This window comes from Cydia amplana, chromosome 4 (assembly GCF_948474715.1).
Source record: "Cydia amplana chromosome 4, ilCydAmpl1.1, whole genome shotgun sequence".
Lineage (NCBI taxonomy): Eukaryota > Metazoa > Arthropoda > Insecta > Lepidoptera > Tortricidae > Cydia > Cydia amplana.
Genome location: NC_086072.1, coordinates 4,260,253 through 4,286,707, shown reverse-complemented (window position 1 = coordinate 4,286,707; position 26,455 = coordinate 4,260,253). Strand labels below are relative to the sequence as shown.

The 26,455-nt window shown below is 37.9% G+C and overlaps 1 protein-coding gene across 1 annotated transcript in view; it reads right to left on the bottom strand.

The window, feature by feature from the left end:
* LOC134663113 (proton-coupled zinc antiporter SLC30A2-like) overlaps positions 1-25,544 on the bottom strand; it is a 45,282-nt gene extending 19,738 nt beyond the window's left edge. The window contains exons 1-2 of the mRNA XM_063519447.1: positions 24,895-25,544; positions 1,531-1,703 (exon numbers count right to left, since the gene is read on the bottom strand). Coding sequence (XP_063375517.1) covers positions 1,531-1,703; positions 24,895-25,160 — 439 coding nt within the window. The 5' untranslated portion in view covers positions 25,161-25,544. The remainder of the gene's footprint in view (positions 1-1,530; positions 1,704-24,894) is intronic.
* Positions 25,545-26,455: the final 911 nt, after the last annotated feature.

Here is a 26,455-nt window from a genome sequence, read left to right as displayed (position 1 = left end):
ACGAGCAGGCATTTTTGTCGTTATGTTGGTAGACTGGTCAGGCTGGTTTACCAACTTGAATTGGAGGCGGGAGCGGTTGGCTCCGCCGCTGGAACTGGCTTCCTTCTTCTTGATCAGACCGCGCTAGAGATCGGACGTTAGCCAAGCTCGTGCCTAATTCGCTACGTTCCTGAAGGCTTACACCTGAAGGATTATTCTGAAAGCTTATAGATTCTCACGTTCTTTAACCGTTTAGCTAAGTGTTTTATTCCAAAAGTGTTATTTTGATTTCTTATGTGCCATTAGAAGCTTACTTTTGTAAAATAAAGATTTGAACGATTTCATGTGATCTTTTGTTTTAAATCAAATAATTTTTTGATCCAATTAGTGATTGGTCGTTTTGATTATTTAGTACTAAAATATAGTAGGCACTAGTATGGGTAACGAGTCTGAATGTTTATTTCATGCGTTGGTAGCATACCTACTATTTTGGCTGTGAAGTAATACATCTAGGTACTACCCCCACGCGCCCACCGCCATCGGGACCATCCGTCGCCGATATATATTTCTTTATTTATATAATTAATCTTACAGCTATCTTCACAGTTTCCCAATGCGATAGGAAGGCAGGCTATTAACATTAAAAGCTATAACGCTAACGCTAATAACGTGACGCTAATGATTTATGTTATTAGTCGTCATTGGCGTAATGTACACCTTTATGGGTATGTTTGATGCGATTATAATATCATAGGTTGATAACGATTTAAACCTTCTGTTATTCTTAGTGCCCTTAATGATTCTAGTTATTTCAATAGGCATCCTTACCCTCAAGGCAGTTCCAAGGTATACAGGTACCTCCATAATACCCTCTTTAAAATGACTCATAACTCATAATAATTCACATTATAATTATTGTTTGCATTCAAGACATAACATGCATGCGAAATTTGAACGCCGTGCGAAATTTGATCACCGTGTGAACAACGAGTCCGAGTAGTGTGTGAACTGCACTGTATAATATTAAATTTTACCTATGCAAAAGGGTTCATTTATTCTAATTTCAACCTTGTGATGAGTATGTTACGGTTGATATTTAAATGACATAAATTAAATTGAACAGATAGGTGTTTGCCAAAGTTATGATACTTATGATAATGTTGTCTGTATAGAATATCGGGCTCTCATAATGAAAGCGAGTTTGGGTTTATGATAAGAATAAGAAAGAAGAGGTTTCAGAAGAATTCCTGGTCCCATTGACATAGATATCTAGGGACTGGCTTTACGGGCAATAATAATGAGGCATGACAGGGGCCAGTACAGCGGTGTGAAATCGCTACAACGCGATTGGTTGATGAGTTCGCATCACGCGCGCGATTGGTTGACGAGTTCGCATTACGCGCGCTATTGGTCGCAACTAGTCGCGTTAGACTGCACGATTGGCTGGAATTCGTGGGTAGCACCGCTGAACTAGTACGATGTTTAGTGCCCCATTAGCCCGTCCTTATAGATATTATACGTCAATGCCTGGTCCAGTAGCCCTGTACTTACGTTCAACTTCCACGATGCTCCCATTGCGCTGGGGCTCCCCTCCATCTTCAGTCTCTATGACAGCACAGCACCCTGTGGAAGGGTTCCCGTGCACGCAGAATATCACCCGCCGGCCTCTCGCTGGACTGTCTGTGCCCGTGCCTGTGCCGTATGACGCTTTGCCATCTTTGAATCTGAAAAGACCAATAAAAAGTATGTCAGTTGTGTGTGATTCGTTTTCCGCTCCAGTCCGGAAAATATCGCGGTTTAACGAGACCGCCTGTTCGTCCCCTGCCTGCTATACGGCCACATTTCAAAATGTATGATTATTGGAAACTTAACTTTATCATTTTTAATTAAGATTGAATCTCCAATGATCATAAATTTTGAGATGTATCCGTATAGCAGGCAGGGGACGTGTTGTCTACGTGTAATTTTGCTCCCTTATTCATAAAACTTTATAGGTAAGGCTTGTAGCGCGTTTATGAATAACTTTTTATTTATTTATTTAATATTATTTTATAATGCCATAAAGAGTATTTGTATTGTAGTGATTGTGTACCATTCTTTCTCTTTTTCGGGTAGGTTTAATATGTTATTACTGTATTTTTATTAGTAGTTATTTTTATAAATAAATGAATGTGATAAACATCCAAAAACTATCTACAAATATTTTACATGACGCCATACATAAATGAACTGTCATGGGGATTGAACGCGAAGGGTACCTATAATGCCTAATTAGTAATTGTATTTGGTAGTTGACTGGATTATTTGACGACCTTATAAAGTTCCAGGGCTAACATCACTAGCTGTTTTCCCTAACCACGTACTGTAAAATAAGTATAGTTGTGTGCGCTTCGCAAGGTAAACGGCGGACAACGTACATTACATAACAATAAGTAAATAATTTACCTACGAGGGGCGTTCAAAATATTCTCGGTATTGATATCTTACGACCTCTTCTAAAATTTCTTTCGTTACTGGCCGCTAAGGTTTATTCATTGACATTAAAAAAAAGTATAATTCGAACCGAGATAGTCTTTTGTTTTTCTGCAATTGCTGAACAAACATGAACATCCTGTGCGAATTGACAATGTTAACTAAATTAGAACATCGATGCGTGATAAAATTCTTGACAAAACAGGGTAAAAATCAAAAAACCATAAAAGAGGAAATGGATTGTGTTTACCGTGAGTCTGCTCCTTCTTTATCTACCATTCAAAAGTGGTCAAGCGAGTTTAAACGCGGAAGGGAGAGTATTGAAGATGACCCTAGACCTGGCCGGCCTGTAGTAGCTACTTCACAAGAAAATATTGATAAAGTGGAAAAACTTATATTGGAAGATGGTCGAGTGAAGGTAAAATGTATAGCACAAGTAACCAATCTCTCTATTCGTACCGTACATGATATTATACATGACCATCTTAATATGTCAAAAGTAAGTGCAAGATGGGTTCCGCGAATGCTGACTCGGCTTCAAAAAGACATGCGTGTAGCTTGTTGTTCCGATTTTATTGACCTGTGCGGTGAAAATCCTGATGAGGTGCTGCAAAGAATAGTTACTGGAGATGAAACCTGGGTTCATCATTATGACCCAGAGAGTAAACAAGAGTCCATGCAGTGGCACATTAAGGGTTCAGCTCATCCCAAGAAGTTGAAGGTCATCCCTTCAGCTGGCAAGGTCATGGCCACGATATTTTGGGATTGTGAAGGAGTATTACTAATCGATTATAAAGAAAAAGGTGTAAATATCACAGGACAGTACTACGCTAACATTCTACGTCAATTAAAGGATGTAATTAAAGAAAAGAGGCGAGGAAAGTTAACCAAAGGTATTCTGCTTCTGCATGACAACGCCCCCGTCCATACTGCTCATATTGCCAAGGCAGCTATTGTTGAACGTGGGTTTAAAACTGTTACTCACCCACCGTATAGTCCGGACTTAGCCCCCAGCGACTTCCTTTTGCTCCCCAATCTTAAAAAGGATCTGCGTGGAAATAAATTTTCTGACGATGAAGCATTGAAGGCGGCAGTGGAGGAGCATTTTTACACGAAAGATAAAAAATATTTTTACGAGGGATTAAAAAAAATAATTGATCGATCTTTTAAGTGTATGAACATAGGGGGGGAGTATATTGAAAAATAAAAATATCAAACTTTTCGTACTTGTTTGTTTTCATTCTCATACCGAGAATATTTTGAATACCCCTCGTACATGTAAAGATGCTAGAGGACTCATTAGTCATACGCTACATACTATTTAACATATTTTTTCTCAAACATGCAATGAAATATTGATGTTATGTCCCTTATGATAGGCTGCGAAGTATGACGTTTCAGGTGCGGCTAGGACAAGAGGTCGTTAATGGAATTTCATACAAATCTTGCAGGCCTAGGCCGGCAAAGTCCTCTTTTTTAATTTTCATTTCACAGATATTTGTGACACAGCATCGTGGGCATCGTGGCATTCATCCATTTAAAAAAACACAGTATTTGCTTTATGGTTCGTAATGACACTCTGCCACTACGCCTATAAAAAAAAAAAGAAAAAACAACGTTTGCTATAATTTGCAGATTTATTGTATAAAATCAACATGAACATAATAAATAATACATTATTAACCAAATTCTATAATTTTAAATGACAAATTTAACTACACAAATAAAAACATTTAATATATTTCATTTAAACGTTAGCGATAAAAAGGTCTACTCAAACACGCGTAGTTTTTTTTTTAAATTGTTATGGAGGCAAAGTTAAAAAAAAAATCATTCTGTATTTCTGTTTTATCGGATTTATGGTGCGTTGTTGATTTTTTTACTTTAATATGAGTTCCGACGAAATAATGAAACTAATATTAATTGTAATCGTAGGAGTTAGAATTAGCAGCGTAAGCAGAATTGATTTTAAATAACTTGCTGCCTCTGCCGCCAAGTCAAAGACGAAGTATGTATATGGTTGCTTACAGCAATTTTATTCTTTGAGAAACTAAGAAAAATGCTTACAGTTTATTAGAAACAGTTTTGTGGCATATTTTAAAGAAATGAAAGTAACTACAAAATCGTCAACACTGTGGAAACTGGAAATTATACTTATTTACTTCATGCATAAAGCAACGATGTATGTGAAACATGATACCAACATGAAAGACTATGTAAACTCATGCGACGAAAACGACAGTCAGACGGGCACAAGGCGAAAAAATCAATACATGAAAATATACGGGTAGTAAAAATACACGACTCGTGTAAAACATACGCGTGATAAAGATACTGGTGTAGTTTACTTTTAGTTTTTCTATAAATAAAACTTGGGTTTCGTGGATTTTTATTTTATTTATTTCATTGCATGTTTGAGAAAAGCACTATACATACCTCGGCGGGAAATATGGGGTTGCCCGCCTCAGAGCTATTCGTCTATATGTCTTCGGCCGGCAACCCCTTTTGTCCCGGCTAGGGTTTGCAATCCGGATCCGGAATGTATGAAATTATCCGGATCTGGATCCGGATCCGCGGATCTTCCCATACATTTCGGATCCGTCGTGCAAACCCTAGTCCCGGCCTCTGTAGTAATATGTACTATTACAAAGCTCATACTCCGTGCTTTTAGATTTGTTATAGGTTACTTAAAAATAAAAACCGGTCAAGTGCGAGTTCGTTTAACTCGCGCACCGAGGGTTCCGTACAAACTTTCAATCATCTCATGTAGTAACATGATGATAAGGTGGCTAGTTATTGAAGGCTGGCCAGTTATTGAGACCTTATATAAAATGAATTCTGTTTATAGGTGAATATAATTCATTTTTAGTTTAGAGTGGCCAGTAACTGGCGAATTACGCTAAATAGAATTATATTTTCAGCTCATTTGTATATTTCTATATAAATAGGTCCCCATTACCCGGCACGTGGCCATTACGTTAACTGCATGATGGTAGGTAGACGCGTAAACGTTTACCTGATTGCGCCCGATTGCTATGTTTACAGCGGTGCGCGCGCACCCATAATGCGGTCTTCACATTGGATGCAAAATACGCACATAACACTCTGGTGTAACACTTTGAACTCTCGCGTTTTGTACACATATTTCAAACGGGTCTACCGCGATATAGTTTCATTGTTTTTTAAACTGTGGTCACGGAAAGACTGACGTCCTTTGCTGGGACGTCAATCTTTCCGTGACCACAGTTGGTGCAACTCAGCTGAAACGTCGGAATTTAAGGTAAAAAGTTAAAACAATGAAACTATATCGCGGTAGACCCGTTTGTGTAATTAAGACGAAACAGGAGCTGAGATTTAAATATTTTAGGTAAATATATCCGTCTCGCTAACGGAAGCGGCTCCTAAAACTAGTGCGATAAGGACAAGGCGAAAAATCCTGCGTAAAAATCTCAAAAATCGAGGTTTCGTACTCGACTGTTTCCTCGTCCAAAACTTAACCAATCGTAACGTAACCAAATTTGGAAATCTAAATGATTATGAAATTATCTGTGTCTGACCGTTTTGCTTTTTTGGCTAATAATTGATATCAGTTTTGAATACCACGCCTCTCATTGCGGCATAGTCAATTAGGCCATTTTTGAAGGGCTCTAGCGCCTTAAAAAACAAAAATATCAAAAAGAAACAAAACGGTCCGACACAGATATTGACAATGTGTTGAAAAAATCATTGCTCTAGCTCAGTGGTTCCTAACCTTTTCAGTCCGGTCACCCCAATGACTAACTAGGGAACCTGATTTTACCCCTCCTCCCAATGGTAATAAAAAATAAAACGTGTACGTTTGTTGTATTGTTATATTAGGTTAGCTTATTACCCCCGTAAAATACCAGTTTTACCCCCACGGGGGTAATTACCCCCAGGTTAGGAACCACTGCTCTAGCTTCAAAACCCACGGAGGAAACAGTCGAGTACGTTTGTATGGAGAAATGACCACTCCTGTTGGCTCTTAAATACGGCTCTGGTGGACGAGCGGATCATCTTTATACAGGGATATAACCGCAAAATCAAAGTTCGCAAATTGCGGGCATTTTTGTCTTTCACTCCAATTACTCCTTCATTGGAGTAAAAGAGAAAGATCCCCGCAATTTGCGATTTTCGCGGTAGCCCCTCAGAATGTTTTTTAGTCACCTGCAACTTTACGGGGTGAAAATATAGATCATACTGAGCAACTATAGGACCAACCCCGAAATCGCGATAAAAAAATTAAGTGTTCCATACAAAATACGTATCAACATCAGGCCAGCCAAAATTGCTAATTAAAACTGACCCTTATCACCGAGCAAGACAGTATATAGAACTATAGAAGACTAGAGAAAACGGTCCGAAAGAGAGGATCAAATTAGAGAACTGTGTCTCCCTCGCACTAGTTACAGTATTGTATTAACTTGATAATATATATTATATTGAGTAATATTGACTCATTGTCTAATGACCTCATTGCTTCCTTAATCAAAACGAGATGCGGTCCTCTAGTTAGATTTTTCTTTCGGTCACACTTTTTATCGAAGCTACGTCAGGCGTGTCTCACTCCGCGATTTCGTCGCTTTGCTACAGGTAGCTAAAAGTACATCCGTTCGGCCCCAATTTTGGGGAAAGCCATAAGCCGCGCGTGGCGCTGTCGCCACCTAGCGGCCATATCTGTGCTGATCGTAACAGACGCGTTTTGTTAAGAGAGTGAGTCTCTGGCGTGCGAGCGTGACATCGCTATATACGCACATAGCGCTGTCTCCCTCACACACCGTAGCGGCATGCGAACCGCATCAGTGTGATAATCGCGTTACAGCCTTGCGCACCCATAATGCGCGCGTTCGAGCGCGTCCGACGTTTTTCTATGCGTTTCTTAAGGTCCCGTGGGGAAAAAGTGTGAGTTACTTGAGTATAACAGGTTTTTATACAGTAAAAAGCTTCATAACACTGTTTTAAAATGCCTAAACATTTCTGCCGGGCATTTCAAGGCATTTATAATTAGCCCAACCCAAGCCAGGATGCCTACAGTGTTTCATTGCGTTGTTTCGATGATCACTTTCCAGATTTTTTTTGTATGATATAGGAAACATAGCCCTGAGTCCGACTCGCACTTGGCCGGATTTTTTCAAAAAGTCTTGGGGCCTCGTGAGGTCTACAGCTCACCGAGACACTATTTAAATATTTACGTTACAAGTTACACGAGATATCGCTTCTTTTACATCACGGAACCCTTGGAGCCTTACCTACGCTCGGACTTCGCTTTCACTCTAATTAGAGCAATGGGCCGCACGATATGCAGATAATATATGGAGTATGGACAATACCATGTAACGTAACGCTATACAATGATGACATCTTTACACGTGATATTGGTCTGTTAAGTGAGTGGTGGGGGAACTAAAAGCGATGATCGAACTCAACTCAACATGGCAATAATTTTAACATTTGTATGCTTTATTTGTCATAAGCAATATTAGGTACATATCTGTCAAGTACCTAACTAATAATAACTTCTATTTTATTTTGAATTTCTTAAAAATAAAATTTTATATATTTTTTTAATACTGTCAAAAATTACTTCCTCTCGTAGATCATCAGCGGTGGGACAGCTGCCGTAATGATTAAGTGACCATATTTGATAATGTTATCTACACTTTTAGCATTTTTTTTTATTTAAATCCTCTACAATAAAGCCATAAGGCGACCTAGTGCCATGACAATCCCAAGCTCTTTTTAGATCATAATACGGTTTAAAAATGTAATTAACAAGAAAATTGCTTTTAAAAATGCGTTATTTTTGTATCGATTACTTTTTTGTTACAAGTTATTAAAAATAACTGTCCAATCACAATGATGTCCGCGATCCCGGGCACGCACGGATAGGCATGTCCGCTCAACGCTCTTGCTCACCGAGCTGCGACCTGAGGGTCTACCGCGAAACACATACGACGTGTTGCCTCCCTGTCACACTTACGTCGAACGTGATTCGCGGTAGGCCCTCTGGGCTATAACCGCGAAAATCGAAGTTCATCAATCGCGGGCATTTTTCTCTGTCACTATAATTACGTCTTACCGAGAGCAAAAGAGAAAGATCCCCGCAATGTGCAAATTTCGATTTTCGCGGTAGCCCCCCAGAACTCGCGGCGCCTTAAAAACGTTACAAATTGTGAGTTAAGTGTGTTGTTGTTGTCACTGTTCAGTGCGATCAGGGACATATAATAGTAGTTTATGCAACAGTGATATAATAAGGGTTCTTAAAATTCAAGGGTCGAAGTTACAAAACGAGACGTAGTCGAGTTTTGTAAAAAAAGACCCGAGAATTTTAAGAACCAATTATGAGCTGTTGCATACATTACTTTTTCTATGACAACTGCAGCAAAAAAAAAAAAAAAAAAAAAAAAAAAAAAAGTTATTATTTAAAAAAAATTGAGTTATTATTTAAAAAAAAAGAGGTATTATTGTAAATGAAAACATACCTCTTTCAATCAAGATGATCGGAACTTGTATCTTTAAAAAAAATAAAGCAGTTGTATTATACTCATAAGATGACTGCTAGCAGTCATCTTATGAGCCTATAGACAAAGCATTCAAATGACATTGCTTTAGATATCACTGTCAGTCATTTAATTGACACATTTAAGTGCTGGAGTAGAAAAAGGCTTTATTAGTGCTACCATTAATTCATTTAATGCATTTAATGGAGGCTATTTAATAGCAGAACAAGATGACTAGTAAGTAGGTATATATATGAATGAATTCTGTGCGCAATTGTTGTGTGTAAGAACCAATATACGCGCCAATAATACCATTTTCCTAATCTAATCTATTGCATTCTTAGTTTTATGACCTAGAATACACATATTAACTCACATATATAGACTCACATTTTATGTGTTCAAACGCGAAAGTTTTAAATAAATATTATAGAATACACATGCCCTATGCGTCTAGGGTTACCAGATCCAAAATTGAAATTTCCTGACAAAATTCCTGATTTGCGAAATTCTTTCCTGACCTCGTATCGGCGGGCGACGGGGGGGTCTAGCCGTATGCGATATATATGTATGCTTGCTGATAAGTAAATTTGAATAAAGTACCTTTTTAGGTACATATTGTTAATTCACTAAAATTCCTGACATTTTCGTATTCCGGCCGCATTCCTGACAAACGGCCAAAATTTCTGACATGTCAGGAAAATTCCTAACGTCTGATAACCCTATATGCGTCAAGATTTAAAACTAAGTATACGCCACATACAGTTCCTATAGATATTTACGGTCAATAATATTTTTACGATTATCATTCTTGTTCTATGCAAAATTAGTTGGTCCGTATGATTAATTCCAAGACCACACAAGTGAAGGCAATTTTTTTTCATAACTTGCAACAGTTGCAACGTCGTCTCTAAAATCCAATGAATTAAAACTACATTGCGAATATGCAAAAGTTTTTCGCAGATAAGTATACGATACGTATAGGCAAAAGTAAGAAAAACAACGGATGTTTATTCATCTATAATATTGGGGTCCAACTTCTGTCAAAGCACCTTTAACCTTACTACCTTAACATAAAATCGAATCTTGTTCAACAGAAACTTGCAGTACAAAAACCTATTTCGACAAATGACAAACGTGTTATCAATTATTTGTTTATCGGTATCACAACACGTTTCAGTCGATATGTCCTTAATAAGGTCGGAGTCATGTCAACGAACTCTCATACTACCCTCTTGAGATTGAATACTTATCGCGGAGATAAATATGTACTATGTGCTCATCACTTGAATTAAGGTGCAGTAGGTTCAGCCAGCGGAGTTTTTGAAAAATAGCAGCGCTTATTTAGTTTACTATACGGTTGACAAAAAATTAATTAGGAATCATGAGTCCTTTCTCTAGTAACTTCATCGATTCGAAACGTGACTTCTTGACCTTCGCTCGATAGAAAAAAATCACGAACATAGGTCTAAAACGCACGTTAAAAATGGAAATTGCTGCTATAATGCGCGATTTTATTTTTAATGGTATTCATCTTCAACTTCATAAAAATTTTAATGACAATGGTACGATCGAGTTATATATACAAGCCAACGTTTCAAAAATATATCTACACGACACACGACCTTATTGTCAGAGCGCCTACCGCGAACCACGTTCGACGTGTTGCCTCTCTGTCGCACTTCGTACGTAAGTGTGACAGGGAGGTAACACGTCGAACGTGGTTCGCGGTAGGCCCCTTAGCATTTTAGTGGCGATGGCGTACCATCGTGCTTTTGTTCTCTGATTATAAAATGGTGTCAACGGAGTAGGACCAAACGCAGGTTTTTTTCTCAAACTAAATACTGCGCATTGTCCAGTCCGGGTACACCGTTATAGCCATTAGTCAAGTCTCAAAAAATACTTATAAGCAATGAAGACATCTTGTACTTACGAAACAATTTAGCTTTCGTTCGTTAACATGTTACCATTCTGTTGGTACGTTTTAGCCACGATAGAGCGCAAAATCCTAAAAGTATATGCTAAATTACTGAAGGACACTATGGTTACACAAGGAGATGGGATGTTCGTTTGTAAATATTAATTATTTTCCTTAAATTACATATTTATCTCCTCGTTGGACCCATTTAGATGCGGTCTCTTCTCTACAAGGTTTGTGATACACCAACGATATCAGGTAAATAGATTAGGTTAGTACAGACGGACTACGGACTTAGAAGCATTTAAAGTTTAAACAATCATTATTATATTATTATTATTTGGCGCCTGTCGTGACCCACTGCTGGGCAAAGGCCTCCCCCCAATTTCTCCACAAATCTCTGTCCAGTGCTATGTCTGGCCACTCCTTTAAAAAGGAGTCCAGTTCATCCCGCCATCGCCGGCAGGGTCTGCCAGAGCCCCGGTTTGAGTTTTCGGGGTCCCACTCTGACGTGATTTTGCCCCACAACTCACTCTGCATTCGGCAGACGTGACCAGCCCAGTCCCATTTTAGCTTGCCCGCCTTCCGAGCTACATCGACGATTTGGGTCTTGGAGCGTAGCGTGGTGTTCCGGACACGATCCACCATACAAAAATAAATTTGCCTTTACCTAATAAATACAGTAACTATACTAATTATCACAGATCATAGACGATGATTAATTATATGCTCTTTATCGTAAGTGCATGCGCCAAGGTAATGATTACGATATCATTACATATTAGGTACTTATCGAACGTTGTCATTAAATTAAATAATAAATACAAGTCAAGATCTACACTCCGTCTTACTAGTAGGTACCTACATATTACCAGGGCTCGGAAACCGTTTTATTTTTCAAATTGCAAATTTTTGACAAGTGCCTTATTTATTACTTACATTACTTACATTTTACTTGAGAACGACAGATTTAAATATGATATAGTTTTATCCTATAGGCATGAGGATAAATTGTTAAATAAATTACACGCCGATGGTGGCAGATACTTCGGAGAAATTCGGCAGGAGGCAAAAGGAACACAGGCGAGCCGCAGCATCGTTCGCATGGTTGATTTATGAACGGGGGCCGCCAATCAGATAACAAAATTAAAGATGAAACAAGTTTTTTTATTCCAGCGAGCTTTGGGTAAAAGCTGGATGATCGACTCTAATCTTTGATCATTACTCAGAATAGAGTCAGCTGTGTCGCTGTTATATTTATTAGTATTGGAAATTCTTTATGTGAAATATTTATAACTGCATAGACACCTATTCCTATTAGTTACCTATCGTTACAAGACTTAATAAATAAGGTCAAGGTTTGGCGAGTCAAGAAAAGTTCTCAAAACGGTTTGGATGCCTATAAGAAGAGACTAACGCATAATTGAAGTTTTTATATTGAATTTCACGTTTACTAATACGTTTTAAACAAGAGCGAATGCAATGAAATAAATAATTTCACAAACCCCCCCAAAATTCTCTAGCTTTTTAACTTAAGAACTGCTAGTAGATGCCTTTTTAGGGTTCCGTAGCCAAATGGCAAAAAACGGAACCCTTATAGATTCGTCATGTCTGTCTGTCCGTCCGTCTGTCCGTCTGTCTGTCCGTCCGTATGTCACAGCCACTTTTTTCCGAAACTATAAGAACTATACTGTTGAAACTTGGTAAGTAGATGTATTCTGTGAACCGCATTAAGATTTTCACACAAAAATAGAAAAAAAAAACAATAAATTTTGGGGGTTCCCCATACTGTGAACAAACCTTAAAAACCATACTGTGAAAAATTTTTTTTTCATCAAACCCATACGTGTGGGGTATCTATGGATAGGTCTTCAAAAATGATATTGAGGTTTCTAATATCATTTTTTTCTAAACTGAATAGTTTGCGCGAGAGACACTTCCAAAGTGGTAAAATGTGTGTCCCCCCCCCTGTAACTTCTAAAATAAGGGAATGATAAAATTAAAAAAATTATATGATGTACATTACCATGCAAACTTCCACCGAAAATTCGTTTGAACGAGATCTAGTAAGTAGTTTTTTTTAATACGTCATAAATCCCCTGAATACGGAACCCTTCATGGGCGAGTCCGACTCGCACTTGGCCGCTTTTTTTAGGTTTAGGTTAGTTTTAGTTTGGTCTTATTTTAAAATAGTTTTTAGTTTGTATTTAGTTTAATTGTAATTTTAAGTTTTGTTTTCTATTTATTGTTTTTTTTGTCATGTTTTTGTTGAATAAAAAATTGCTCAGAACTGCTTTCGTTTGCAACAATCGGCGAAAATGTGGACGTCTCGAAAAATCGTGTTGGTAATGACAAGATTTAGGATATATATGTAAAATGTATGATTACTTAATAGATAGTACATGAGCATTCACGTCACCCAACACATCAACACGAAATGAATATTAAAGACTACGATTTGACACGCACCTGTTTCTTTTATTTGCGATTCGTTGCAACGGGTTTTCTTACAATTTCATATAAAACTAAGACTACTAATGAAGGTAATGATCATTTTAAACTTTATTGCAATGATATAAGGTCTACTGAATAGGTATCTTTATTTTGAATGGTATTTTTGTTTAGATTCAGATAGAAAAGTGACTGAAGGTGACTCGTGTCAATGCCGTGGAAAAATCCTCTGAATCTTGGCAGAAGATGGTTACACCAGGAAGCAAAATAATTGAGTACTTTATATCTACTAATCTACAAATGTGTGTTGTATGTACATATGTGCTTTTTCGTGTCGAAGCAGCGTGTCCTAAGTTAAGGTGGTCTGTGGTCATAGCCATGTTTGCTATACTTGTAATTGTTATAAAATACAGTATGATGAAATTTTACGCTTAGAGCGATGGCGGAAAGAAAGCGGCAGGGATTCCTCACACGCCCCGTTATACATTGTTTTCCTTTTAGGGCAATTTAACTCCTAGATTCCTAGATCCAACGCGTATCTAGTACAATGACAAGTAACCTGCATATATAATTAGTATGCTATTCACTAGATAACATGCACTAATAATACACAATGCATAGACCTATCCATAGAGATCAGAAGACAATAGCGTCTGTGTCGTAAAATCTGCAGCGAATGTACAATCCACATTATTCTACGAGTATGTACATGCATCTAACATTGACTGAACAGATGCAGTTATTTAAAAAACCCAACCGATTTGGTACATGAATTTTAGGAGCTTTGTCACTCTTTTAACGGATATGAAATATGAATCTAGTATTTATTAGGGTATTTAGATTAGAACTCTGAACATTTAGATATCAAGTAGATATCTAAATATCCCAATGAAAGAAATGTTTGCATAACAGTAACAAGATATTTACTACTTACTAGGTACACAAAAATTGGGACTTGTGAACGTGAACTACATATGTGTTTTACGGGTTACACCCGGCCAACAGGTCGGTTCGTATCAACAAAATTGGTTTTAGGATATTATTTACCATTTATTTATTTTTTATTACTTAAGTTCAGTTCATTATTGAATTAGTCAATGAGTGCGTCAATTTTTTTTTCTGTGCATTAAGTTCTGGATAATTTGGTTCTTTGCCAATTTGGTTTGGTTTGGTTGGTGGCCTGGGGCACTGGAGGCCTTGGTCAGTTTTTCTTAGTATATGACATTTATTTAAAGTTTATAATTTGGTTCTTATTTAGTTTCAAATAAAGTCGCGTGGCCTTAGTTACCAACACGTGTCGCGGTACTATATGTCACCTAGTTTACTTATATGTATAGACACGACACGAATAAAGTACTATCAACAAGTCTGCAAATATGTACCCACGTAGATACTATTTTACAAAGAATATTTTTTCGATTAAATGGTAGCCTGGTAAGGTAAGTCACTTTTTAGCGACACATACCAGCTGCTCATTTCCTAATGTATTTGTTGACTTTAAAGTTTCTTTTGTATTTCAGTATTTATTTTTCGGTAAACAACCAAGAATATTATATTCCTATTTAATTTCAAGAGACACGTGTCATAGAAAAGCTAGGTAAACTCACTGTATCAACGGCTTGCTATCTTCAGACATCCTTGAATCGTAATACCACTTCCAACTCACTAAACACTACCCAACGTCGGTCCCAATACTATTTAACTAGTACTTAAATAGAAAAAAACCACACTGAGTCACTAATACAGCTCGAATTTTACTACTACTGTCTAAACGCACGATGAGAACTAGTTCCAACCATTACTGGGTCGTTATCTAGAATACTTTGAGTGGTTATCACCTACCGGGCACTCCTTCGCATTGAAGATAACATTACGATGTGCAAACAGGAGCCGATAATACTGTAAACATGCTGTATTAGGGTCCCGTCTGTATTTGCATAGGCGCTTTATCAAAAACAAGTTTGAATATTAGGGCTTAATTCAATTCTGATGATTTCTGCACAATAACCGTCTGATTTATCCAAGAATGGATGTCACTAAAATAGAAAATCGTTTTTTCTTACTTACGTACATTCTTTCCAATTTCGTAAATAATTAAGTTTTGGAAAAAAATTGTTGAAGTTGTCGTCGTGTTAGCGTGATATGGACAGTCTGTATTTTTCAATCGCTTATACTTATTAAAGTAATAAAGCCATCCATGAATACGACTGCAGTTGTCAGTTTTATAAATCTTGCTTTTACTCTGCTTTATTTTTTGATGCGTACTTAACAGTTTTATTTGTAGAGTAAATAAATACGTGAAGATAAGTAGGCTTAGCTTATCCCTAAAAGCAATTAAAAACTGTTTAGAATCATGGAACCCCCTGCTTATAAAATGGATGTGTGTTAACGCCTTTTGGATTTTAACTTAGTCTGTTTACACTGTACACTGAGACGTTCGCAGAATAAGTCGATTGATTACAAAGAATACATCATTAGAGGGAGTAGCGCTAGCGAGTAACGGTTGGGCAAACATGATTTAATATAGGATACCTAAGAAATTTGTAATTGTTTTGATTCATGATTTTATTTCTGACTGTACCTCCTGTCCTTTACCTACTACATCTATCAGTCCTTTCTAATGTGGTAGATTTTTTCGTCGAATTTAATTGATCATTGTGATCAAAATTTTGACATAGAATCAATCATATCATGTTATCATTATACTATCATTATTTTAATCGATTAACAAATTATTGAGACAAATTACTATCTTGTAAATTATCTTGTAATCAAACAGTTAGGAAAGTCTCTTCATAAATCTGACGACAAATTAATACGATAATAGCACTTTATGCTTTTGTTTTGAGCAATATTTTTGTTTTCATCCATAACTGTACATACTATCCCCCTTATTCATAAACGTCTGCTAAGTTAATCAGTTGATGCTCGTCATTTGTCCCTCTCTATGGCATAACGACAGATAGGGACAAACGACGATCATCAACTAATTAAGTTAGCAGCCGTTTATGAATAACGCCAAGTTTTTAAAGACAGAACCCTAAAAACAAAGATCGCCGTACCTGTTAGTTAATTCGTTTTAAAATATATTATTATAATAGCTAGGTACCTACATTTAAAAAATGAAAATTCAACTAATTAATAGGTAGTAACCGATAGTAAGCACATTATCTGATTAGATACTGCCACTACTAGTTCGAGTATGGATAACATAAGGATTAGTAACTAAACTTATCTATTAGATAAATGATAACCGAGTTCAATCCCCGGCAGTGCACACGTGTTTGCACGTTTGGTGTTTTTTTTTTACCACGATGTTAGCAAGCAAGCGATCTGATGGAAAACTGACACCGTAGCCTATGGATACTTATAACTTGAGAGTGCACGAGTGCCTTGTCGACCCTTTATATATTGACTGTGTTGACAGATTAACAGCTACCATATACATACCACTACATACAAAGTATGTATTGTTAATTATGATTTATACTAAGCAGCGAACGTGTTAAGAGACAAAAGAGGTGCAAAGAGGACAATGCATCATCGGAAGTTCTGGCAACCTATACACAACACTACATAATTAATAAACTGTCTACCAAGTAAGTAGTAAATAATAACAGAGTAAGAAAGTGTCTCAAAGATTAGACAGTACATGTAAAACATTATAATTTCAGGGTCCATAATTTTGTATTAAGCTGAGACGTTTGCAAATAATACCACAATAATTCTTAGAGTGATTAACAGGCCATTTCGCGTCTAGTTATAAGATCTATTTCTGTTGTGTTGTGTGTTCTGTGTGTGGTGTGTTTGATCTAATAACTAAAACTCGAATTGGCCTCTAAGCCGCGAATTCGTATCTCGCACGACCTAGTAAATGTAGGTAGTAGTAGTAACTTATTACACAACACAGGTGAAATCAAATGAGGTGAGGTGGTGAGGTCAAATGCTTCCACTTTTCGTTCATTTCCACTAGATTCACAGACACTTCATATGTCTAAAAGTAATAAGTAAGTGTTATCTCTTGGCGTGCCTATGAGTTTTACTGTACATATTATAAACTTAAGAAATGAAAATGGGTCACGTTGAACCGAAATCGGCATAATTTATAATAAAAAATATACGTTTTATGTTTCCTGCAGAGATTATAAACGATTAAAATAATTCGAATACCGTGTGATGATATTACAATATTAACAAAACATAAAAGGACACCTTGCTGTTGTAATTCAGGTAAACATGATGAAGTCATACAGTCTGTGTCAAATATTATCATGAACAGTAAGATAGTAATTATTTGTATAGCATTTAATTTACATTGTATTAGGTAATTTATTATTTCACGCATACGTACAGGTTTTATAAAATAATCAAGGTAAATAAATAACAGTTTTTACTCCATTACTCAATATATATTTATATAATAGTATATGATCGAATGTGTAATCTTCTTATTCCTGTAATTTATTTCGTTTTAAAAGTTTTCTGTTCTTTATATCCTGCTACCCCAAGGTTGTCTGGAAGAGATCGCTTACAGCGATAAGACCGCCTGTTGCTACCTTTATTTACACTGTAAATCTGTTATTGTATTTTTCTTTGTGGTGCAATAAAGTGTATTTATTTACTTACTTACTTACTTACTTACTCAGAGGTTAAATTCAAAATAGACCAAGAATTCAAGCCTTCAAAAAAAGACCGAACTTCCATCTTATAATAATAATAATATAATTAGCGAAGAGTCTCGACCAACATCTTGAGAGACTCTCGCTAGGTGGTTGGATCAAGGGTCAGATGCAGAAGGCGGTGATCTTGGACACGGCGCGGATAGTCCGCCGGTTCCTCTCTCTGCAGCCCTGACCACCGGCAGCTTGGGCCTTGCCCCGCTGCTGGCGGCACCCTAGGTTAGGTTTTTTATAATATGTTTATATGTATTTTGTATTGTTTTTGTAAGTGTTTTTGTATTTTATTTTTATATCCATATTATAAAATAACCTAGCCTAAGAGTTGAAATAAATAAAGATAATATAATTTCTTTATTCAGATAACTTATGATCCATTGGTGTTAGATACAATTTGACTACAACTTATTACAATTTGATTACAATTTGACTATCTTATGGTACAATTTTCTGATCTGGCGAAGCATCTCGTGGAGGCGTCGGGTAACAAGAGGGCTGGCTCCTACCTGGCGCAACGCATTGGCATTGCCGTCCAGCGCGGCAATGCCGCCAGCCTTCTTGGCACCCTGCCACAAGGCACGGAGCTGGAGCCAGTTTTTTATTTATAATTTTTGTTATTGTTATTGTAGTTAGTTTTAGTTTTTTATTTTAGTTTATAATTTTTTGCATATACATATCACTTACTTGTTACCTTATTTAATAAATAAGGTTTAAATATTTTTTCCAGAACATAATAACTGAACGAGCGAGCGGGAAGCGTCTACGTACTCTACAGGTCGCATTTCTAAACCGATTCTAGTGTCGCGCCAAGCGCGATGTAAGCTGGTAAGTGGTATCAACCAGGTTACTTTGTCATGTGGCAACACTGACAGCCAGAGTGACAGTTCTGATGGCGGGAAATAAAAGCACGATGGCGCCATTAGAGAAGAAATGAAGGTACGTGCAATACGTGCATGAGGCGTTAAATAGGACGGCGCTGGGTGTACTGAGTCGGTACATGGTGCGCCGCCACGCGGTAACGGGAGCCTGCCCCGGTGAGTGTTTACACACATATTTATGCTTATGTAATCGACATCCTAGCTACATGAGAGTGGAACAAGGGGTTAACCAACGGTCCTTGGTTAACGTAGTTTCACTAAGACGTAATAGTGCAATCTCGACATTGGACTGGGAAGCCCGGGGCTTCCTGGAGTGTGTATCGGAAGCACACAGGCAAAGCATGTAGTACGGTCGGTTATGAGTTGGAGTACAAGGGTCGGGTCTAGGGGGCAGGCATACGGAGGACCCCGTGGGGGCAACGCCCCCACGTCTAGGTGGTGTGTAGGACACCAGGGTACTAGACGGTAGTACCTAGTCTGGAGGCGAACCGATCGTACGGGACGGGAGAGTCAATCTGGATAGGCCAGTAGACTGCACTCTCATGATACGAAACGTGCGATGCCAACTCGGAAGTAAATGTACTTGTACATGTAACAGTGTGGTCCTAGGTGACCCCTTCTCCTACTCTCATGTAGCATGGTGTTATATGTATTTATGGTGATATTTTGTTGCCCATGCGAATCTATACCCAATTGAATTCAGGCCCGTGTATTATATACATAGCTGGGTATAGATGGCGCGACATCTAGTATACCTACATATTTTATGAGCTGTTTCAATAATTATATGTATGGCTTTTTTATCGATACAGTTTTTGGAAAATTTACAAAATAGCAGATCCAAATAGTATATCACTCTGGTATTTGATGTTGTCCTAATATACAACAAATATAAATACATATAGTAACGGCACCAGTCATGGGACATTTAAGAGGAAATTTTGAGTATTTGTGATATTTCCCTGATACATGTAAAAGTTCTACCGCTTAGCTTGTTAAAAGATGAATATCCTATCCTTCTTTCATGTTTCAGGCGTGTTGTATCAAAGATACTGCAGTTAGTCTCCACATAATTAATAAATTAAAAGTATGGTTTTTTTCTCCAGTCATGGACACCAAAGCTCCAGTAATGGAACCCCGGTAATGGACGTGGATCCAGTAATGGGCCCCCTATAATGGGCATACCCTATCAGTATAAGATATTGGAATAGGGAATAAGTTTTTGGCAAAAAACTAGTTATTAGTCATTTTTGTCACCCGATTGCATTGTCATCCGATTTGCATACGTATCCAAAATTTCAACTCAATCGGAAATCCGAAAGTGGCTCAAATGCCATTTCCAAGATTTGAACCACACTAACTAATACAGGATGGATTTTCTTTTTGAGTCAGTGAGGGCAGCTACCAGATCCCGTGCTGCTACGAGAAAACGGTCTTAGAAGACCTTCCCTCGATTTCAAATTAATGAAGATTGGCTTTTACAGATTTTGGAAAAAACATACAGGGTGCGAGGAAAAGGTAATTTTTGACAAACTTTTTTTTTGATGCCAATCGATCCCATTCCTATTGAGGATCAAAAGCTTGTATGGAACAAAAAAAAATTCCGGCTAGAAAAGCCACAAATCGAGGAAAACATTTCCCATACAATTTGTATGAAAATGAAAACTTATATTTTTCTTTTCTAGCCGGCTTTTCTAGCCGGAATTTTTTTTAGCTCCATACAAGCTTTTGATCCTCAATAGGAATGGGATCGATTGGCATCAAAAAAAAGATTGTCAAAAATTACCTTTTTCTCGCACCCTGTATGTTTTTTCCAAAATCTGTAAAAGCCAATCTTCATTAATTTGAAATCGAGGGAAGGTTTTCTAAGACCGTTTTCTCGTCGCAGCACGGGATCTGGTAGCTACCCTCACTGACCCAAAAAGAAAATCCACCCTGTATACAAACTAACAGGGCAAGTTAAATAAAATTTTGTAAAAACGATATTAATTTATCCGAAGTCCGAGAAGACCTCCTGACATAGTTCGTACGAGTAACTACATTATACTTCTGTATTGTTTAAACATGAAATTACGCCATGGCAAGCATCATTATGTAAATTATCCCATCATAGGAGGTATGCAGTTTTACAGCTCCTATAATGGGATTGGGCAAAATACTACTATTTTTTATACATCTCTAGAGTCACAACATAATGTGTTGTATACCTTATCTCATGGTAAATGCAATTAACAAAACACATTCTAGTTTACACCAAGTAATAATTAATTACAATTTAATATATGAACTCACCTCTCTTAGCGAAGTTGTTAAGAATTCTTACTGGTTATTTTTTCCAGTGACACGACAACTTTTGGGTTGGCGCCAATTTCTTAAAAATTAACCGAAATTAATAAAAAGTCAAACTTAAACAGCTCTATGACTCTTATTTATGGTAAAATATTGCCAGTGTTTATAAACTACTTTTACATACTTATTTTAGAGGATTTGTGGTTTTATGTCCCATTACCGGTTCCACGTCCATTATAGGGTCCATTACGTTAATACATGCAGCTGTTTTCACAATATTTTGTATTGTTTATCTTGAATGCATTTGACGTGCGTAGACGTGTGGAACGTTTGCTCATTAATATACTGTTTTGAAACCAGCAACCACAAGACAATACAGCAATAGCGTATGCAACTGTATATGACATTACAGTTCATCGCGCGTGGAGATCAAATACTGAGTCGTCACCATGTTGTCACCAACTTATACTGCTAATACTACTGATTCTGATCCCGGATTATTGTGGAAGTGTATAGCCTGCATTTCCTGCAGCAAGGTTTACAAGGGGGATGCGATGTTGAGGTTAAGATATACCCACACTAGCGTCTTTTGAGCATCGGCGTCTCGTCAGCGCTATGGAAAATGGCGTCGCTGTACAGTTGCGCTTACGTTGGGCAGCAGCCATATGGCTCGGCCACGACATTACGTGACTGGCGATGGCGGCAGCGACACCATAGGTTGCAATGAAACATATGCTCCAACTCCAACCTATAGTTATCGCTGCCGCCGTCGCAAGTCGCTCAATGTCGTGGCCGAGCCGATTGAGTTGATCAGAGGCCGAGGCTCGGGAGAAGCTAGTGTGGGGTAGCCCTAAATAGCACTGCGAGCTCGCATGACTCTGCTTTACTCAGCATAAGCGGCAGCGAGTCGATACTGTCGATAGGATGTGTAATCGTCACATCTCACCGGTTAAGGTACAAGTTGGAACCCGGCGACGTGTCGCGAGTTGCGACTGCAGAGTCTGCAGTTGCAGACTCGTCGCGGCGACACGACTGATTTCTATATATTTCTAAAAAATACCATTCGAAGTCAGCGATACGAAGCCAGCGACGTGTCGCCCGACCGCAGATCAGTATTGCTGCCGTGAGATACTGATATTTCGAACATTATGTTCTATATGCTTTCCTTGACCTAAATTAATTTGGTATTAATTAATCAAGTTTCGAGAAACTCATTGGGCCTCGTAGTATTAGTCGTATTTGAACCTACGACCTCCCATTTGTCCACACGCGTATTTAATAACCACTCAGCTACCGCTTCATACTTAACTTACATTAACAACAGGCAATAAACTGATCATAATACAAATTACAAATAATTGCGCTCTCATGCATTATTGCGTTAGTGTAAGGCCTGAGTGGACGTTCGAAGCGGAGCGTTCGGCGGGGCGTGCAGCGTGGCGTCGGGCTCACAAGTGATGTGAGCAGCGTGCACTAAGGCCGCTACTACACGCTTGCATTTGTTTAACATGCACGCCGCACGCCCCGGCCCGCCGCACGCCCCGGCCCGCTGCACGCCCAACTCGAGCGTCTGAGTGGACAGTACACTTACAGAGATGCGAATGTCAGACCCATATCAAATCAAGCACGTAACTCTTTGGGAGAGTAAATTTATTTGCAATCAGTTCAATGGCACGAGTTTCGTTGTTTGAATAAGGTATTTGGGCATCGAGCTTAGCTCGTCACGGAGTTATGCATAAATAAATACTAAGTAATTAACGTAATTTAGTGCAGAGATATTTCGAGTCTTTAGTTGTCGCCTTCTTAAATACCTACTTATGTACTATTCTTATTTTTACCTGAATCCTCATTATGTTACTTGTTAATTAATTAGTATCTTAGTTACTTCCAAATTATCCTTATTAGATATAATTTGTATTGGCTTTGTTCACATATGTGGTTGTGATAGTGCGCACAGACAAGACATCCTCTAGACTGAGCATAGTAACGCTACCCCCTCTGCCACTTATACGGTAGTTTTACTCCATCTTCGAGTCAATCGGATTCGCTCACCTCGTCCCCCCGCACCCCCTATTTTTGGCAGCATCAGTTTCATGAAATAATTGCTCTAAACTCCGTCTAGAGGATTCCTAGTCTATGATAGTGCATAGCCTTAGTAATAAGTAGTACCTGTTAGTTACTACCTGTGAGTTCCTATAATTGGCTTCCTGTATCTATTGAAATTTCTATGTTAATGTCATAGCTGTTGGATCTCCAAATAAATAAAATAAAATAATAAAGGCCAGAGCCTATATCGATAATGTCAATCATCAATGCTTCTCTAATATACTAATGGATGTTTTCTATGTATTTAAATGTTTATCTATACATACATATATATTGTTGTCTTATTGAGCTATTGTTGGACTAGGTTGATTTGTCTTTTTTTTTCTTGTCTATGGATTAGATTAAGCGGTGTAGATGCTAAAATGTAAATTAATTTAATTTCAATTCAATTTTAAAATGAAAACTTAGATGGTGCATATGTAGTTTTTTGAATATAATCCATAGTGTACTGCGGTAAAAAGGTTCATATGATAACATGCTAACAAATAAACACAGTTGTGTTCTCATTGCAAGTAATTATATCAATTTAAGTAATAATTCGGCATCAGACTTTTGAGTTTTCATAGTACGGAAAGATTATAGTGAGCTATGGAGTCAACATTAACATTAAAATTAAATTCATACTCATCCTCATCATAGGTACTCACTCAGTAATTTCGCCCTGAAATGCCTTTAAAATAAGCATCTAAATAATTAAGTAAGTAATTAATTGCCTCTAAGTAATTAAATATTTAAATTATAATTAAAACATAATATTACTCGTATAATACCTATTAGAATTTCATAGTTCTTGCTGACTTGCTATATTTCAACTTAATCACACAGTTAATAATACTATATTGATATATATTGTTAGGTATGAAGTTGCATTTAATAAGAGATAATTATGTTATATAAATTATGAACTTAATAAAATTACAATTTACCACAACTTCTACAAAACAAGCTTTTCAAGGCTACTTATGTTAAAATTACTAAATGAGTATGAGGATGAGCATGACTTTAATTTTAATTTTACTATCGGCTCCATTGCTCGCTTTAATCTATCCGTGCGATGGAAAGTATTGATAAGTTGGAAAAAAAGAATTGTAGTGGGGTTGCCCAGCCATCCAAAGCCTCCCTGCCAGAGGGCTGGCCAGCAGCACCACAATATAATCAACAACTACAACAATTTTCCTATGATGCTGATAATGCAAAATTTGAGACACCAACATTAAATAATTATATTCAAATGGGTTACTAACGTATTGTTAAATCAAACATTGAAATGAAAATATATTGTTCTAATTCGATTATAAATATATTTTTAAATATGTGAGTGACCCCGTTTTAATATGTTAAATTTTTATATGCTCATGATTGATTGATGTGAAACTACCTCTGATCTAAAATAATTAAGTATAGGTTTTTATTGAATAGACACCAAAGATCTCTTTAATTCAATAAATGGCAATAAATTGACATGCACCATGCGATCTTGACTCTCGCGAAACGTACGTACTATTTTTTTTTTTATCGGTCACTCACTCTATAACTTTTAAACTGTCAAAGGTCCAAGGTGACCCAAAGCCGTTCTGCTGTCTAGAAATAGAGGGCTGAAAACTTACCCGTTCCCGTTATGTTTTTCCTGATCCATCACTTTATTTTGCACTAAACACCCAGGAGTTTCTGACTTCTCCGCAACGTGGTGAGCCTCAACATCGTCCAGGATCGCCGCCCGATCCGCGTTCGACTCGTTCAACTTATCACTCGACAAACTCTTAGCTTTATACCGCCCGTTCAGAGGCGTCAGACCTTTATCACTAAACGAAGCACTCAAACCGTTCAGTTTCGTATCTATCTGCAACTTTTCGCTAATTATATTAGATGACATTTCGCAGTTCGCACCAAACAACGCGCTACGTCAGTTCTGTCAATCTCAGCTGGCGCGGGCGAACTGACGTGCGGTGTGTGAAACCAAACGTTTTGCTAGACGTCGCGCGGCAGAACAAAACAATAGCAGGCGACCTAGTTCACGATGACATTGCCCTCCACTGCTATTTGTGAGGGCGGACGGACATTCGCATCTGGCAGTGTTACCGGCGCGTGACAACAATCGTTTGAAAAAGTTCGACAGTTTCTTTCAATGTCAAAAACTAGGGTGAAGGCAAATCGCGGTCTATTGTGAATATACACCCATCTTAGTTAAACAATAACTTTAGTGAGGAAGTTCCTTTTTCTCTATTACCTAATTAAAAAATAGGAAGAGTATTAATCATTCACAAATTCCCTACAATAGAGATGAGACAAAAACATTTCAGGCAAGAAGCATTTCCGCTTTAAGGTGAAACAAAACGCTTTTTAAAAACACTTGTGGCGGAAAATAGGCGCGAGACTGAAAATAGTTCCAATCAATTTTATTAAACCAGCTTTCTGTTGGCCTACAGTTACAAATATCTCTATGTTACCGTCAATATGGTGGTAGGTGTAGGTAGGTAGCCCTATAAATGTCGTGACTGATTAGCAAGACTATTATATTTTCAATTAGAACACCACAACCATCAGGTCCTCGGCTCCTCGATTTGGGAGCTATACAATGCCGCAGACTATCTTTTACTTACTTATAGGTAACCAGGGCCGGATCTAGGGTAGAGCGAGTGGAGCGGCCGCGCAAAATGGCAAAAACTGTGAAAACAAACATCTAGTCTAGATAACACGGACGGGTAACTACAGCACCTAATACTGAGGGCCTACCGCGAACCACATTCGACGTGTTGCCTCTCTGTCGCACTTGTAAATTCGTACGTAAGTGTGACAGGGAGGCAACACGTCGAACGTGGTTCGCGGTAGGCCCTCAGAGCATGGCTTGGCATGGAGCGCCAAAACTTAATCTCGCTCTACCCTGATCGAGTGCTCGGGCCGGCGCTGTATAGGTAACCTCTCTTTTTGCGTCGGGAGTGAAATTTATACGAGTACCTAGGTACAACAGGTTTTACAGGGTCCGATAGGTACCAACTGCCAAGTTTACTTCTGATAGGTACAAGAGTATAATATTTTCGGCACATCATTTTAGTCTACCGCGCGGGAAAACCCGCAACATTGTCCTTTCTAAGTGTCCCCAATGATTTATAAACTCAAGATAGGTTATAGGCGTTCCAAAATTGAAGCGCTTAACTTGTGACAAATTGG